Raw genomic sequence first — 13,950 nt, 5'->3', positions numbered from 1 at the left:
AAAAAAAAAAAGCAGATGATTGGCTTGCTGATGATCAAGGAAAGTGATAGTTGTTGGAGGAGCTACAATCCCCGTGGTCTATAAAAGGGAAGTTTGATTCTGTCCCTATCTCCAGCTCTGTCTCTGTTTCTGTCTCCTTTTCCCTGTCCTTCTTCCTCTGTTAAGTCTCTTTCTCCCTCTCCCTTTTCCTTCTTCCTTCTCTCTCTTCCTTCACTCCTTCCTCATTCCTTCTTTCCTTTCCTCTGAGGAGGCAGCATTTGATCTGAGCCTTAAAAGAAACTAGGGATTTTGAAGGGTGGAGGTGAAAAGAGAGACTATACCAGGTAGAGGCAAAAGCCTGAGCAAAGGCTCAGAGGAGGGAAAAGGAATATTATATACAAGGAACGGCAAGTAGGCCAGTCTGTCTGATCTTAAGGTGAATGAAGGAAACAATTGTGTAGTAAGCCTAGAGGTCTTCCAAGGCTCCTTCCAGCTCCGACATTCTACACTTCTAGGAACCCTTTTCTGGGAGACCTAGAGAGGGCAAAGGACTCAGAAACCTGAGCTCCCAGTGTTTTCACCTGGTCTCTTTTGAAATGACCGAACTGGCCTCTCACTCTATAAGGTGTCATTTTATGACTAAGGAGACTTCGCTGGTCCCCTTACAACCATGATATCACTTTGGCAAATCTTTATTGATATTTATTATGTGAATAACTATATATAATATAGTTATTATATATAATATATATATATTATATATATTAATATATATAAAAATAACTATATATAAAATATATATATAATTATATAAAAATATAATATTATGTAGTAACATGCTTCTTTCTGCTAGGGGAATAAACATTAAATAAGACATTAAATAAGACACAGTATTTCCCACATGAAGCATGTAATCTAGTTGGCTGTAGTGCACATACTCAACTAGAATATAAGGTGACATATGATTAGTGTGTATGTGAGTTGCTATGTGAGTTCAGATGTGGGAAGAGTCATTACTGACAGGGCACATGTAGAGAGGGGGAATATGGGAATTTAATCTAATAAAAATGTATGCCATTGCTATAATCACTGTGCTAGGCTAGAGATAACACAAAAGACAAAAATGAACTCCTGCCCTCATGGAGCTTAGGCTATACTAAAGGGGGGGCAGGGCAGATAAATATAAATATAGTCATTTGGCAAGGGAAAGAACACTAATAGCCAGGGAGATCAGATAAAGCTTCCAAGGAAGGATAACACTTGAGTGGGACCTTGAAGTTGTCGTTCATCCTTCATTTTCAGAGAGGACCAGACAGCTAAGACTTGTACAAATCCTTGGCAGGAAATAGCATGAGTTCAGGGCCTAGCTGGTAGTCCAGTTTGCCTGAGCAGTAAGTGCTGAGTTTAGGTTTGTTCTTCAATTGTTTTCCAGTTGGGTCAGAGTCAGGTAAAATAATAGCAACATCCTATGTTTCTATAATGTTTTAATGTTTACAAGGTCCTCTCCTCCCAACAGTCCTATAATTGGTGATATAGATATTATTAACCCCACCTGGCATGTGAGGAACCAGAAGCCCAGGGAGGCTGAGGGACTTGCCCATGGTCACACAATGTTAAAATCGGGTTTCAAACCCAAGACACCCCTAAATATACGTTTAATGCTCCTACTACTACATCAGATAATTACATGGAAAATAAATTATCTCCCACAGATTTCTTACCAAATGGAGATTCTCTTGGATTAATCTGCTTCTCTTTTAAAATGTAAATACTTGCCAGAGGGTTGGGCTTGTTGATCATTCCTATTTGATAGTGCATTTATTTACTCAAATAATCCAGTATCCTTTTGAGAATGGGAGTTTTGTGAGAGGAGAGAAAGAAAATAAAATTTTGGAGTTTGTAGCACTTTGTGGGGTGGGGAAGGGAAGAGGAGGGAAGACAATCATAATGAAAAGTTAAGAACTTTATCTAAGAGAAGGAGATACATATACTTCAATGACTTAAGAACTTAACTTTTTTTTTTTGCCTTTTGGAGGGCATTTGGGGTTAAGTAACTTGCCCAAGGTTACATGGCTAGTTTTTTTGTGTTGTTAAGTTTCTGAGGCTGGAACCAAACTCGGGTCCTCCTGACTCTGGGATCAGCACTTTACTCACTGCGCCACCTAGCCGCCCCAGGAACTTAACTTATTTAAACTCCATTGAAAACCTATGGATTTTAATCTAGGCTAGGTTTGGAAAAATGGAATCTTCAGTTGATGAAGTCACTGGGCAAGTCACTGATAGAGACTATGTCCAATGGGGAGGAAGGGAGAATAACTTTTTTCTCTCTTTCCCACTCCCCCAGGGAATTTCCTTCCATAGTGCTTCTGAGCCTGTACTGCCATGCCATATTCTCTCTCTCTCTCTCTCTCTCTTCCCCTCTCCCTCTCCTTCCCCCCTCTTTCTCCCTCCCTTCCCTCTTTCTTCCCCCTCTCCTCTCTCTCCCCCCCTCCCCCATCTCTCTCTTTCTCTCTCCCCCATCCCCTCCCTCTCCCATTCTCTCTCTTCCTCTCTCATTCTCTCTTTCTTCTTCTCCTCCCTCTCTCCATCCATGTTCATGTTTGTTTTGTTGCTGTTCTTCATACCTAGCGTTTAGCACAATTCCAGGAATATAATAGTAATATTTAATACATGCAGACAGCTTTCTTTAGAAGTTTGGCTGAAAGGGAAAAGAAGTGTCGGATGTTATCATGGGCATTCGAAGGGTCTAGATGAATGAAAAAACATGCAAATGATTTTTCCAATTTAGGATGACAGAAGCCATTAAATGTACATGTCAGCTAAGAGCTAGAGACAGTTTTCTGTGGTCACTCTTGTCTTCCCAAAAGAACGGAGGATTCTGTTCATTAGAGTTGCTCATGAGTGTTGTTCTGTTGGCTCCTGCTCATGCTAATGTCTTTCTTAGAACAGTGAAAGAGACCAGCACTCTCTGGTGGTGAAGGTAAGAGACAGGGAAGAAAACCCATCATTCAGATTGTACTATGAGGAGGCTGCTTTTGGACAGCTGCACTTCAATTAGCTAGTTCCACACTAAGAGGAACTTCAGTGTAGATACTCCCCGTCTGTAGGAGCTGTTGTCACTGACCTATGTCTCCAGATGAATTTTCTATGACTCTGATTATCTTGACTTCTGTACTTACATAGTATCATTTAATGAGCTTAGAATGAAGGAAACGATGGAGAAGATTAAGAAACTTAGGGTTTATCTCTCCTTCTGTTTCTTTCACCTCCCTTTACCTTTCAGTCATCATTAGAAATAGAGTAGAGAGGGTCTAGGCCTCAGCTAGAGGGCTAATGGATTCAGAGTAGAGTCAGAACATGCCTGGGATATAACACATCCTTTGGAAATAGGTATTTGATGCTTGTTCAGTAAAAGTGGGTTGAGGTTCCTTTGTTATTTCATTTTGGAGTAATCATTTGGATGATTGATGATGGAAGAAAATACATTTAGTTATTTAAACTAATTTAAATTTTTTCAATGAATAAAATCCATTTTATGCTAATTCACTTATTAAGCAGAATGTCAACATACCAAATGCGTCCATACTTTAGGGGATTCTTGACCTCATTGATGGGCATTAGTAACAAAGGGAAATAGAGATATGGGATGAAAGCTAGCAGCGACTGATGAATTAAGTAGTGGGTTTTTTTTTTTTGTTTTTTGAGAATGAGCAAAACATAGTCACCTTTGTGGATATGAGTCCTGTTCAGTAGACAAGTGATTGAAGATTAGTAGGAGTGGGAATTATCTGCTGGAGAAAATGGGATAATTTGTATGAGCACAGGGGTTTTCCTTGGAAAAGAGAAGGGCCACTTCTTTATGTAAGATAGGGATGAAGGAAAAGATAGTGGCGGAAGGCATCTGGGATGAAAGGTTTGGAAGAGTCACTCTAGTGAGTAGCATGGTGAGTTAATTAGGAAGGTATAAAAAGATGGTATTACAATAGTAAGGGCCCATTTGAGATTATGTAGTATTAATTTGGAGCGGATCCAATCAGCTTGCTTTCATGATTTTCTCTAGTTTCATTCAGCAACATGTAAGTAGGACCAAACAAACGTAAAGGGTGGTGGAAGTAATGTAAAACTGAGGCTTTGCAATGTAAGATTGGTGATAGAATACTGTGCTAAGGGACTGGAGTGTAGGATAGTGTATAGATTTGAAATGGTTCATCAAAGGGTCAAGATGGGTAAGGGAGGCATGTACAGCCAGTAAAGGGGGGCGGAGGGATTGGAGGTCATAATGAAGATGAAAAATAGCATTTGAAGTTGTAAGCTAGGGGGAGAAGTGTCATGACAACAGATTGTAACCAGATAAGGGAATTTCAGAGTTCGTGAACATGGAAGGTGGTACGTTTGTGGGTCAAGCTTATTGGCCTATAGTTTTTAGACATTGTTCTCTTTACTGTTTTGAAAATGGGGATTAAGGAAGTCTTGTTGGGGGATGGTATAAAGTGATTCATCTCTTTCTAATCTAACCAAGATGCCTAGATTCCTTGAAAGAAGTTGTTTTCTTTAGGTGAGTCCCAAGTCCCTGAACACCAGGAGCAGATATGATTCATTGTTGGATTTACATCAGTGACCAAGCATTTATTAAGCACGTGGACTTAATAAATTATCTTCATTATTATTATTATTATTACCTTATCTTATCTCCTAAGCTTTGAAGTTTTCAGAGACCTTGAACTCAAGGACTTGTACATTTACTTAATGGATCAGGAATGATGAGGCAGTTTCTAGGGTTGTTTTAGTCAGAGAATTATGTAGACACACAAAGGATGAAACTCGTTAAGAAAAATGTGTGCCTTGTCATTTACTAGCTGTGGCTTCCTGGGTAAGTCACTTGACTTGTCTAGGTCTCATTTTCCTTAAGTAAAATGTGCTAGGCTGACTTCCTGTAATTCTGGGACTCAAAGTACTTGAGTCTTTTAAGGAAGGGAAAGTAACTACAATAATGCACAGTGAGACAGTTCTGTCTTGTTGAGAGATCAGGAGATAATGGTGGATCACAAGTGAAATATAATTTAGTGATCCAATACATTTTTTAAAAATCATGCCTGATATCTGAATGAAGAGCATGATCATGGGAGATATCCCTGATATAATCTTTCCTCTTAGTCTTGTTTAGGTTTTTATTATAATATAATATTCCCTTTTGGCATATAACTCTGAAGTAAAATCTAGAGTACTCAAAGTTGAAGTTTGGAAAGTCTGCAGGAACATTGTTTAGGCTGGAGAAATCAAGGCTGGTAGGAATTCAGTTTCCAATGTAAAGGGATATTTTGTTCATCCCATTCACATTCATGGTTATGGTTCTTGATTCTGTATTTGCCTTCCATCCTATCCTCTTCTGGTTTTTCCTCTCTCTGTTTCTGCTCTTCTCCACCTTACTAAAGAGAAGGTGGTGGAAGAAGGAGGTGGGCTTGATCCTGGTTCTCTATAATGAGAATGATCCGCTGCCTCTCTTCTCTTCCCCTCACTCTTTAATCTCTGAGTTTAGGTTCTTTTTCTAGATTTTCTTTTCTTTCTTGCTTGATGATCCAGCTTCCCTTGCTAGAGTGTGTGTGTGTGTGTGTGTGTGTGTGTGAGAGAGAGAGAGAGAGAGAGAGAGAGAGAGAGAGAGAGAGAGAGGGAGAGAGGGAGAGGGAGAGAGTTGAGAGAGAGAATAACAAACATTTCTCAGAGAAAGCAGCTGGAAATACTGTCAACTCTCCTTTAGTTTGGTTCAAAGAGAGGTTCGTGTGATGCCTGCTTCCTCCACCCCTTTCTCCATGTCTACTCTTCATTTCCCACACCCTGATTATGTGAGCTATCCAATTCTTTCTCCTTTCTTCTCCTTACTTCCCTAGTAGATTCCCTTTTTCCAAAGAAGAGATATTTTAAAAATTGTGTGTGCTAAAAAACATAAAACCCTTAGCTGTCTGTTCATTCCCTGAGGGCAGGATAAGACTTCACTTACATTTCCTTGCTGGAGGCCGACTAGAACTTAGGTTAGATATTGGTGGGGGAGAGGGGGGGGGAGAGAACAAAACCATTTTTCCTGAAGGGTTATAGTACAATACAAAAGGGTCTTAGGGAGTTGTTTATTTTTTTTTTCCTGAAGACTTTAATAGAATAGGCAGCTAGACTTTTTTTAACTGAAGGATGGTTTTAAAACATTCTTGTTGTTTGAAAACATTCCCTCTCTTGACATTTGTGGATGTGTTTTTTTTTCCTCGAAGTTAAAAGGGCTCTTTTGCACAGTAATTTGATTTTCATCTTGGTATTCAATTTAAGAAGGCAGTGATTTTCTTATTAGAATTTCCTGCTAGCACTGAGACAGCTCCATGGAGCTATTCTCCCTTTCTAAACCTGCTCGTTTCTCCCTTTTCCCTTTCCTCCCTTACAGCTGCTGGCCTTCCTTCAGGGACTCTTCACCTTCTATCATCATGGTTATGAACTTGCCAAGGATTTCAGTGACTTCAAGACACAGCTGACCATCAGCATACAGAATGTGAGTGGGCAAAGAGTCAAGGCCTTGGAATGGGAAGGGCAGGGCACCTTGCATGGTGTCTTTGCCTTCTAGTGGGTGTATTTGGAGAAGGCCAGGCAGTTAAGGACAGTTTATTACAAAAACAAGTGAAAAAAAGGAAAAAGGAAAGAAAAAGGAAAAAAAAAAGAATGTGTCTGACCCTGAGGACCACTGCCTTGAAAACAAAGTCCAGATTATGTTTGGCCTGGGTCTTAGTTCTCTGCAGGCAGCAGAGAGACAGACATCTTCGGGACATTAGCCCCTTAGACATTCTTTTAGAGGACAGCTAACTTTTATTTTTGGGGCAGGTTTGCTGCCAGTTTTTGTCTTTTTTTTTCTCTCCCAAAAAAGGAATCAGAAATTCTCCAAGTAGTGGCACTTCCATATTACTGTAGCTACATGGCACTTTGCTCTTCTGAGGGCTAGCAGTGAGGGGAGGGGCTCTTGCTTCTTCCTCATGGCCTTTAATTCTTAGTAAAGCTGCAGGAAATCCAGTTTGTTACTAGACTCATTTTCATTATTTTCATTTTGCATTTCTTTTCCTCCCTCCCCTTATTTTATTTAAAAAATTTACTATATACAGTATCAGGCACTGTGTCAAGCTCCCTATAATTATTTTATCATTTGATTCTCTCAACAACCGTGGGAGGTAGATGCTATTATTATCCTCATATTACAGATGAGGAAACTGAGGCAAACAGAGGTTAAGTGGTTTTCCCAGGGTGATACAGCTGGTAACTGTCTGAAGCTGGATTTGAACTTGGGTCTTCCTCATTTGGGACCTGGCGATCAATCCACTGTGACACTGACCTGTCCCATTTGTGTGGTCATTTCCCTTATCTCCCCCAGTTTTGCCAGTCAGCACTTCAGCTTCTCCTAACAATAGAAACAAGCTATAGAAACTCCCACCTCTCAACTGAGAGACAGGAGTATGCTTCTGTTCTCTGGGACTGAGATTAGTCATTGTGATTAATCAGATTTCAGCAGCCTTTCACCATTTTCATTTACGTAATTAGAGTCACACATATTATTCTCTTGGCCTTCTTGTAATAGTTTGTATAGTTCATAGAAGGCTTTTCATGTTTCTCTGATTTCATTATATTTTTGTCATTTCTTATGGTGTAATATAGTATAGAGTTATATTCATAGACCATTTTTGGCCCAATCCTCCCCGCCAGTGGACCTTCTGCTTTGTTTCCAGCCTTTTCTTTGTTTGACCTCCTTGGATTATATGCCCAGGTATGGGTTGTGGAGTTCAGAGTTTCATTATTCTTAAACAGTACCAGGAGATATTTGTTAATTAGGGTCATTTGCCTTAAATAAATGAAGCTTTATAATGTACCCTTCCTATGTCATGGTTGTGCCATGATTCTGTTTTTGCTCATATGATCTTTATATTCTAGCCCAGTAAAGCATTTATTAAGTGCTTACTATATGCTAGGGTCTTTGCTAAGCAAACCAATAAAGAGAAAAATAATTTAACTCCCAAAGGTCATAGGAAGAAAGCAGATAAATGGAATCCAATCCATTCTCAATTGTGTAGCTTTTACCTTGAATTTTAATTTTTGCTCTCTTTCCCATAAGTCTTAGGGATATGGATATTGGTAGAGCTCAGGAGCTTTGAAGTCTTGCCCTCTTCTTAAAAAAAAAACAAACTTAGATTCAAGCACCCTTAATTATTAGGCTGATTTACAGATTAATGGAGATAGGAGCAAAGACTAAATTTTTCTGATTTAAGTAAAATTGTTTTTTTATAGACAAGAAATCGCTTTGAAGGTACCAGGTCAGAAGTGGAGTCACTGATGAAAAAAATGAAGGAGAATCCTCATGAACACAAGACCATTAGTCCTTACACTATGGAGGGCTATCTCTACGTCCAGGAGAAACGTATGTGATTTTTACTGCACAGAGGGGTGGGGGTAGGTGGGTGATGGAGGAGAATGGAAATCTGCCAATGATATTTTGGCAGAAAGATGCTCCAGTTTGCTTCCAAGGAGGGATTTTGAAGGAGAGGCTCAAAAGGATGCAGGAAAAGAACCTGAGACTAGGTTTACTTTTGCGTCCTCTATTTAGTTTGGTGTCCTCCGATAGGAATGTGATTTGAAGGAAGAGCAAATATTTGTCAGTTTGGTTCTTATTTAATTGTTGTTGTTCAGTCATGTCAATCTGTTTTCGAGTCTGTGGACCATACTGTCCATGGGTTTTTCTTAGCAAAGATACTGGAGTGGTCTGCCATCTCCTTTTCCATTAGATTAATGCAAACAGAGGTTAAGTGCCTTGCCCAAGGTCACACAGCTAGTAAGTACCTGAGGCCAGATTTGAACTCAGGTTTTCCTAACTGTAGATCCAGCATTGTATTCACTGAGCCATCTAGCTGCCTCCTAAGCAAACAGGTTAAGTGACTTGCCCAACATCACACAGCTAGTAAGTGTCTGAAGCTGAATTTGAACTCAGGTCTTCCTGACTTCAGACATAATGCTCTTATCTACTGAGCCATCTAGCTATTTCTTCTTTAATATGTACCTACTCTTTGAAGCACTGGAAATAAATATAAGGTAAAAACGAGATCATCACTTTTCTTGAGAAACTTACATTCTTAATGGGGCAGGGGAGGATTCGCCTTGTTCACTTATAAGCTTAATGATGCAAGGTATGGAATGATGGGGAAAGGAAGAAATGGAAAGGCTATAAGAGAGGGGGATTAAGGGAAGGAGGGTCCTGCAGGATTATTAATGCTAATTGAACTGAGTCTTAAATAGGAAACTTTTAAAAGAAGATAATGCATTCCAGTTTTGGGATAGGCTATATAAATGCAGAGGAGTAGGAGATGATCTATCAATGAGGGGAAAAACTAATCATTCTAGAAGGGGAATTTGGTGAAATAAAACTGGAAAGATTAGAGCCTCATTGTATTGGCCTTTAAATGCTAGATTGAGGGGTTTGTATTTTATCTTGGAGAAATTAGGGAATTTCTGAAGTATTTTGATCAATCAAGGGAACAGCAGAGTCAGCTTTAGGAAGATTATTTTGGCATGATAGGAGTCTAAAGACTAGCAGCAAGAAGATGTTGTCGTTCCATCATTTCAGTTGTGTCCAACTCCTTGTAATCATTTGGGGTTTTCTTGGCAAAGATAACTGAAGTGGTTTTGCCATTTCCTTCTCTAACTCATTTTATAAATGAGGAAACAGGGTTAAGTGACTTGCCTAGAGTTGCACAGCTAGTAAGTAAATGTCAGAGGCCGGATTTGAACTCGGGTCTTCCTAACTTGTAAGCCTGGTGAAAAATAGTTGAGAAAAGAGATGATCAACTTCAGAGGAGAGGTAGGGTAAGGGTGGTATAAATGGAGAGAAGGAAATAGAATCGAATGGTTTTCTAAAGTTAGCTTTGACTGGACATGGCAAGTGATTGAATCCATGAGTGAGAGAGGGAATAGTCAAGGATGGTGAATATTAAAACCCTAAGTGACTAGAGAAGATGACAGTGCCTAGAAAAGAGCCAAGGAAGGTTAGAGGAAGTGTGGGTTCAGGAGGAAAAATGATGTTTTGATTCTGGCTATGTTATGTTTAAGGTACTGATGTCCAGGTGGAGGTAGTCAGAAGGCAGTTGGATATATGGGATGAAGTAGATGTGGGAGACATCTTTGTAGGGGTGATAATAATGCACCAAAAGAAGGCCCCAGGGTGCAGCCTTACAAGACACCCCTGCTTGGGGTAGGCTGAGAAGGAGTAGTCAGACAGGAAAAGATAGTGTTACTGAAGACAAGAAAATCTCAGGTATCCAGAAGACAGTGATTGGCCGTGTTAGAAAGTTGAAGAAGTTTGATGTTTAATAAAAAGCTGCAAGGCTGAGCAATTAGGAAGTTTGTACAGCTATTGTTGAGGGAGTAGATGCAGTAGAGTGGTGCTAGAAAACAAATTTCCAGTGATTGAGAAGTAGGTGGTGGTGAATTGTAGGTAGTGAGTGTAGGCAGCTCTTAGGAATTTGTCAGTAAGGGGACAGAAAAAATTACAACTTGAGGGTCAATATTTGGTCAATTTCTAGTAAGTTACTGACAATGTATGGAATAGATAACTGAGGCATATTCAGAGATAAATGACATGACCCCATCTCAAGGAGCTTATAACCTAGTGGTAGAGATGATCATTTACTTTTATTGGAACTTTTTGTTATTAGGGCTTTAGATTTATAAAGAAATTTACAAATATCTTATCTTCACAACAACTCTGGGAGGCGGCACGTATTATTACTATCTCAATTTTACAGGTAATGGAATCGAGGCACACAGAGGTTAATTGACTTGCCTAGAGCCAGACAGCTAGTAAGTGTCTGAAGGAAGATTTGAACTTTGGTCTTCCCAATACCAAGTCCAACCCTTATCTATTGAACCACTTAGCTACCTCATAGAGTACTTTTTTGACTATAGCTTAGCCTTGACAGTTAAATGAAGTGAAAATTCTTATCTGCATTTTAAAGGCAGGGAGATTGAGCCTCAGAAAGATGAATTGATTTGTCCAAAGTCACACAGTTAATATATGAGTCAGAATTCAAACCCAGGTTTCCTAACAAAGCATACAGTGATTTTTACACTGCATGGATTGCTGGAGATGAAGTGAGACCTTGGTTCAAATCCTGCCTCTCACATTTCTTAGGTATATGGTCACAAGTTAAGTCCCTTTATCTCTCTGTGTCTGTTTCTTTTTCTCTGAAAATGGAGTAATAATACCTATAGAACCTGTTTTATAGTTACTCTAAGTTTCAAATGAGGTACCCAGTTTAAGCCATACCTAAGTTGTAGTTTTGTTTCAGTGTAAGGAACAGTAAGAAAGATAGATTGACTGGAACTATAGCGTGTATACGAAGGTTAATAATTTAGCTGGAAAGATGGATAGGGCCAAGTTGTGACAGTAGGATTTAAATGCCAGATGTAGTTTATATTTGTGCCTGGAGCTAATAGGGTGCTATTGGAGTTTAATAGGGGTGCAGTGGTGACTTCATTTCCAGTTTAGGAAATTGCTTTGATAGCTGTGTAGATTGAAAAGGGGAGAAACTGGAGTAAGACAGCGTTAAGAGGCTGGTGTAATTATTTAAGCCAAAAGTTATGAAGACCAGAGCTTAGGTTGTGTCTGTGTGAGAAAGAAGAATATGTGCCAACTGATGGGGGGGTGGGGTGACAGGGGAAGGGTGTTTGGGAATGTGATTTCTTAGAAGAGGAAAAAACCCCTAGCAGTATGAGGCTGTGACTGAGGTGATAAGACCTTCCAGGGTTCCTGCATCTTGACAGAAATGAACTTATCAAGATTGAAAGGAAGAGGTGGCCTGCAGCCTGGGAGTTCTCTTTGATTGTTCTTCTTATCTCTTTAAAGTCGCTTTACATCGAGATGAAGTAGAAATTTGGGGTCAGGATCCAGGGAGCATCTCTAATGTGACAACTTAAGTTAATGCTACAGAGACGAGCTGTAGGGAGCACATGCAGTTGCGGGGGGTACACTCAAAGTTAGGGAGGCCCAGGGGAGGAAAGAGGAAGATGGCTGCATAATCTAATCCTACCTGATCTTCTCTTTGGGCAGAAAATAAAAACTTAGAGAGACATTGGTACTAGAATAATGTGCAGCCAATAGTGAATTAATTTAATAACTTTGCAATTTACTGTCACAGCATCTGACACATCATTCTAGCTCAGTAAATGTTTGTCCAATACATGAATGAATGAATGAATTCCCCAAGGAAACCTTAGTACTTTTAGATCTTAAAAACCAGTTAAATGACTTGGAGGAAAAAAATCTTATATCGATCCCGAAGGAAGCACCAGGAAGTCTTTTCTGTTTTTAGCTTTATGGGAGGACATGGGCATGAGTCATAGAAGATGGGCAAGAATGGATGGGATGTGATTTCCGTTCTCTGAGGAAGGAGGAGGAGGAATAGGAATGGTATTTGCGTTGGTGGTGAAGATGATGATGATGATGATGACAGCTAACTTTTATATAATACTTTAAGGTGGGCAAAGTGTTTTACAAATACCTCATTTCATCTTCACATTTACCTTGTGAGGTTGCTTTTATCCCCATTTTGCAGATGGAGAAACTGAGATAGGCAGTGCTAAAATGGTTTGGCCAGGGTCACACATCTTGTAAGTGTCTGAGACTGGATTTATATTACAGTCTTTTTGATTCTAGGCCCAGCACTCTTATCTAATGTGCCATTTGGCTGCCTAAGGGTGTACCCACATTTAATATTATCTACTTATTGGAGTACAGATGAAATAATTACCTCATTTGGTCTCATTTATATGACAGAGAAGATTCTATTGTCCCTGGGACAGAAGGTTTTATATGTGATGTAAATATGTACGTTTCCCTGTAAATGGTTTAAAGCAGAGGGGGTTACCCATGGATGACAGGAACCAGATTAAAATGTAACTAGGAAATGCTTAACAAAACAAATAAAAAATACAGTACAACATAGATAATGTTAATTTGTGGTTTTCAGCATTTGTTCAGTTTGTACAAGATTTATAAGAAGGTGTTCTGTTGTAGGTCACTTTGGCACTTCTTGGGTGAAGCACTATTGTACGTACCAGCGAGAATCCAAAAGGATCACCATGGTGCCCTTTGACCAGAAATCAGGAGGAAAGGGGGTGAGTGGTTTTTGTTCGTTTGTTTTGAAATCATATTATCTCTCTAGAAGTGGTGGTTAGTTGATTGCCGTGATCTTGGATTCGATCCCTGTGTAGGTTACTTTAGTTTGCCCTAATCCATGTACCCTTTGCCAAAAGGATATTGGAAGGCAAAGCAACTTTCTTATGCTTGGACAAGCAAGTTAAAGCACATACCTTACAGAAGGTGGGTCAGTCGGTCAAAGCATCTTCCTACATAAAGGACATTATTTTTGGTTATGCCTTGGTAGAATGTGTTTGCTTGAAAGTCTCTGTGGGGTTAATCACTAAGGATTTCAGGTGAATAAACTTACATTGTTCTCTCTTTAATTGTGCTTCTTTTGTACTTTTTTCGCCTTTTACTTCCATTGAAGCAACTTTTTTTTCTTTCAGACTGGGGGTGAGGGATGATGGATTGGGGGAGGGATTAGGGTGGTCAGAGGTGTGGGAGTGGTGGGGGTGTGGTAGGAGTTAAGTTCCTATATTACTGTGTCCAAAAAGGTATGTCTTATTCTCTGTCACAAAAATGGGTGGCATTCTTCATTTTTGGTTCTCTGGAATTGTGTTTGACCATTGCATTGATCAGTTCTTAACTCTTTCAAAGTTGTTAATATAGGCACATTAATGCACCTCTGATAGAGCAGACTTTTTGGGGGGTGGGGAGTGGGAAATGGGTTCTTTTAGATTTGATCTCATTTCTTTTAGCCTTATACCCATAGTCTTGGGTAGGTTGTGACACATAACTGATAATCAGCTTATCACCATGAACGG

The 13,950-nt window shown here is 39.6% G+C and overlaps 1 protein-coding gene across 1 annotated transcript in view; it reads left to right on the top strand.

Annotated features, from left to right (window-relative positions):
* ARHGAP26 (Rho GTPase activating protein 26) overlaps positions 1–13,950 on the top strand; it is a 517,847-nt gene that overhangs the window by 147,176 nt on the left and 356,721 nt on the right. The window contains exons 4-7 of the mRNA XM_069102296.1: positions 2,924–2,959; positions 6,365–6,508; positions 8,284–8,413; positions 13,061–13,161. Of these exons, the coding sequence (XP_068958397.1) occupies positions 2,924–2,959; positions 6,365–6,508; positions 8,284–8,413; positions 13,061–13,161 (411 nt within the window). The remainder of the gene's footprint in view (positions 1–2,923; positions 2,960–6,364; positions 6,509–8,283; positions 8,414–13,060; positions 13,162–13,950) is intronic.

Source organism: Petaurus breviceps, unplaced genomic scaffold (assembly GCF_028583685.1).
Source record: "Petaurus breviceps papuanus isolate PSGF00001 unplaced genomic scaffold, PetGlider_PUasm1.0 551, whole genome shotgun sequence".
Lineage (NCBI taxonomy): Eukaryota > Metazoa > Chordata > Mammalia > Diprotodontia > Petauridae > Petaurus > Petaurus breviceps.
The sequence above is the reverse complement of the archived record's forward strand: the minus strand, read 5'-3'. Positions and strand labels throughout refer to the sequence as shown.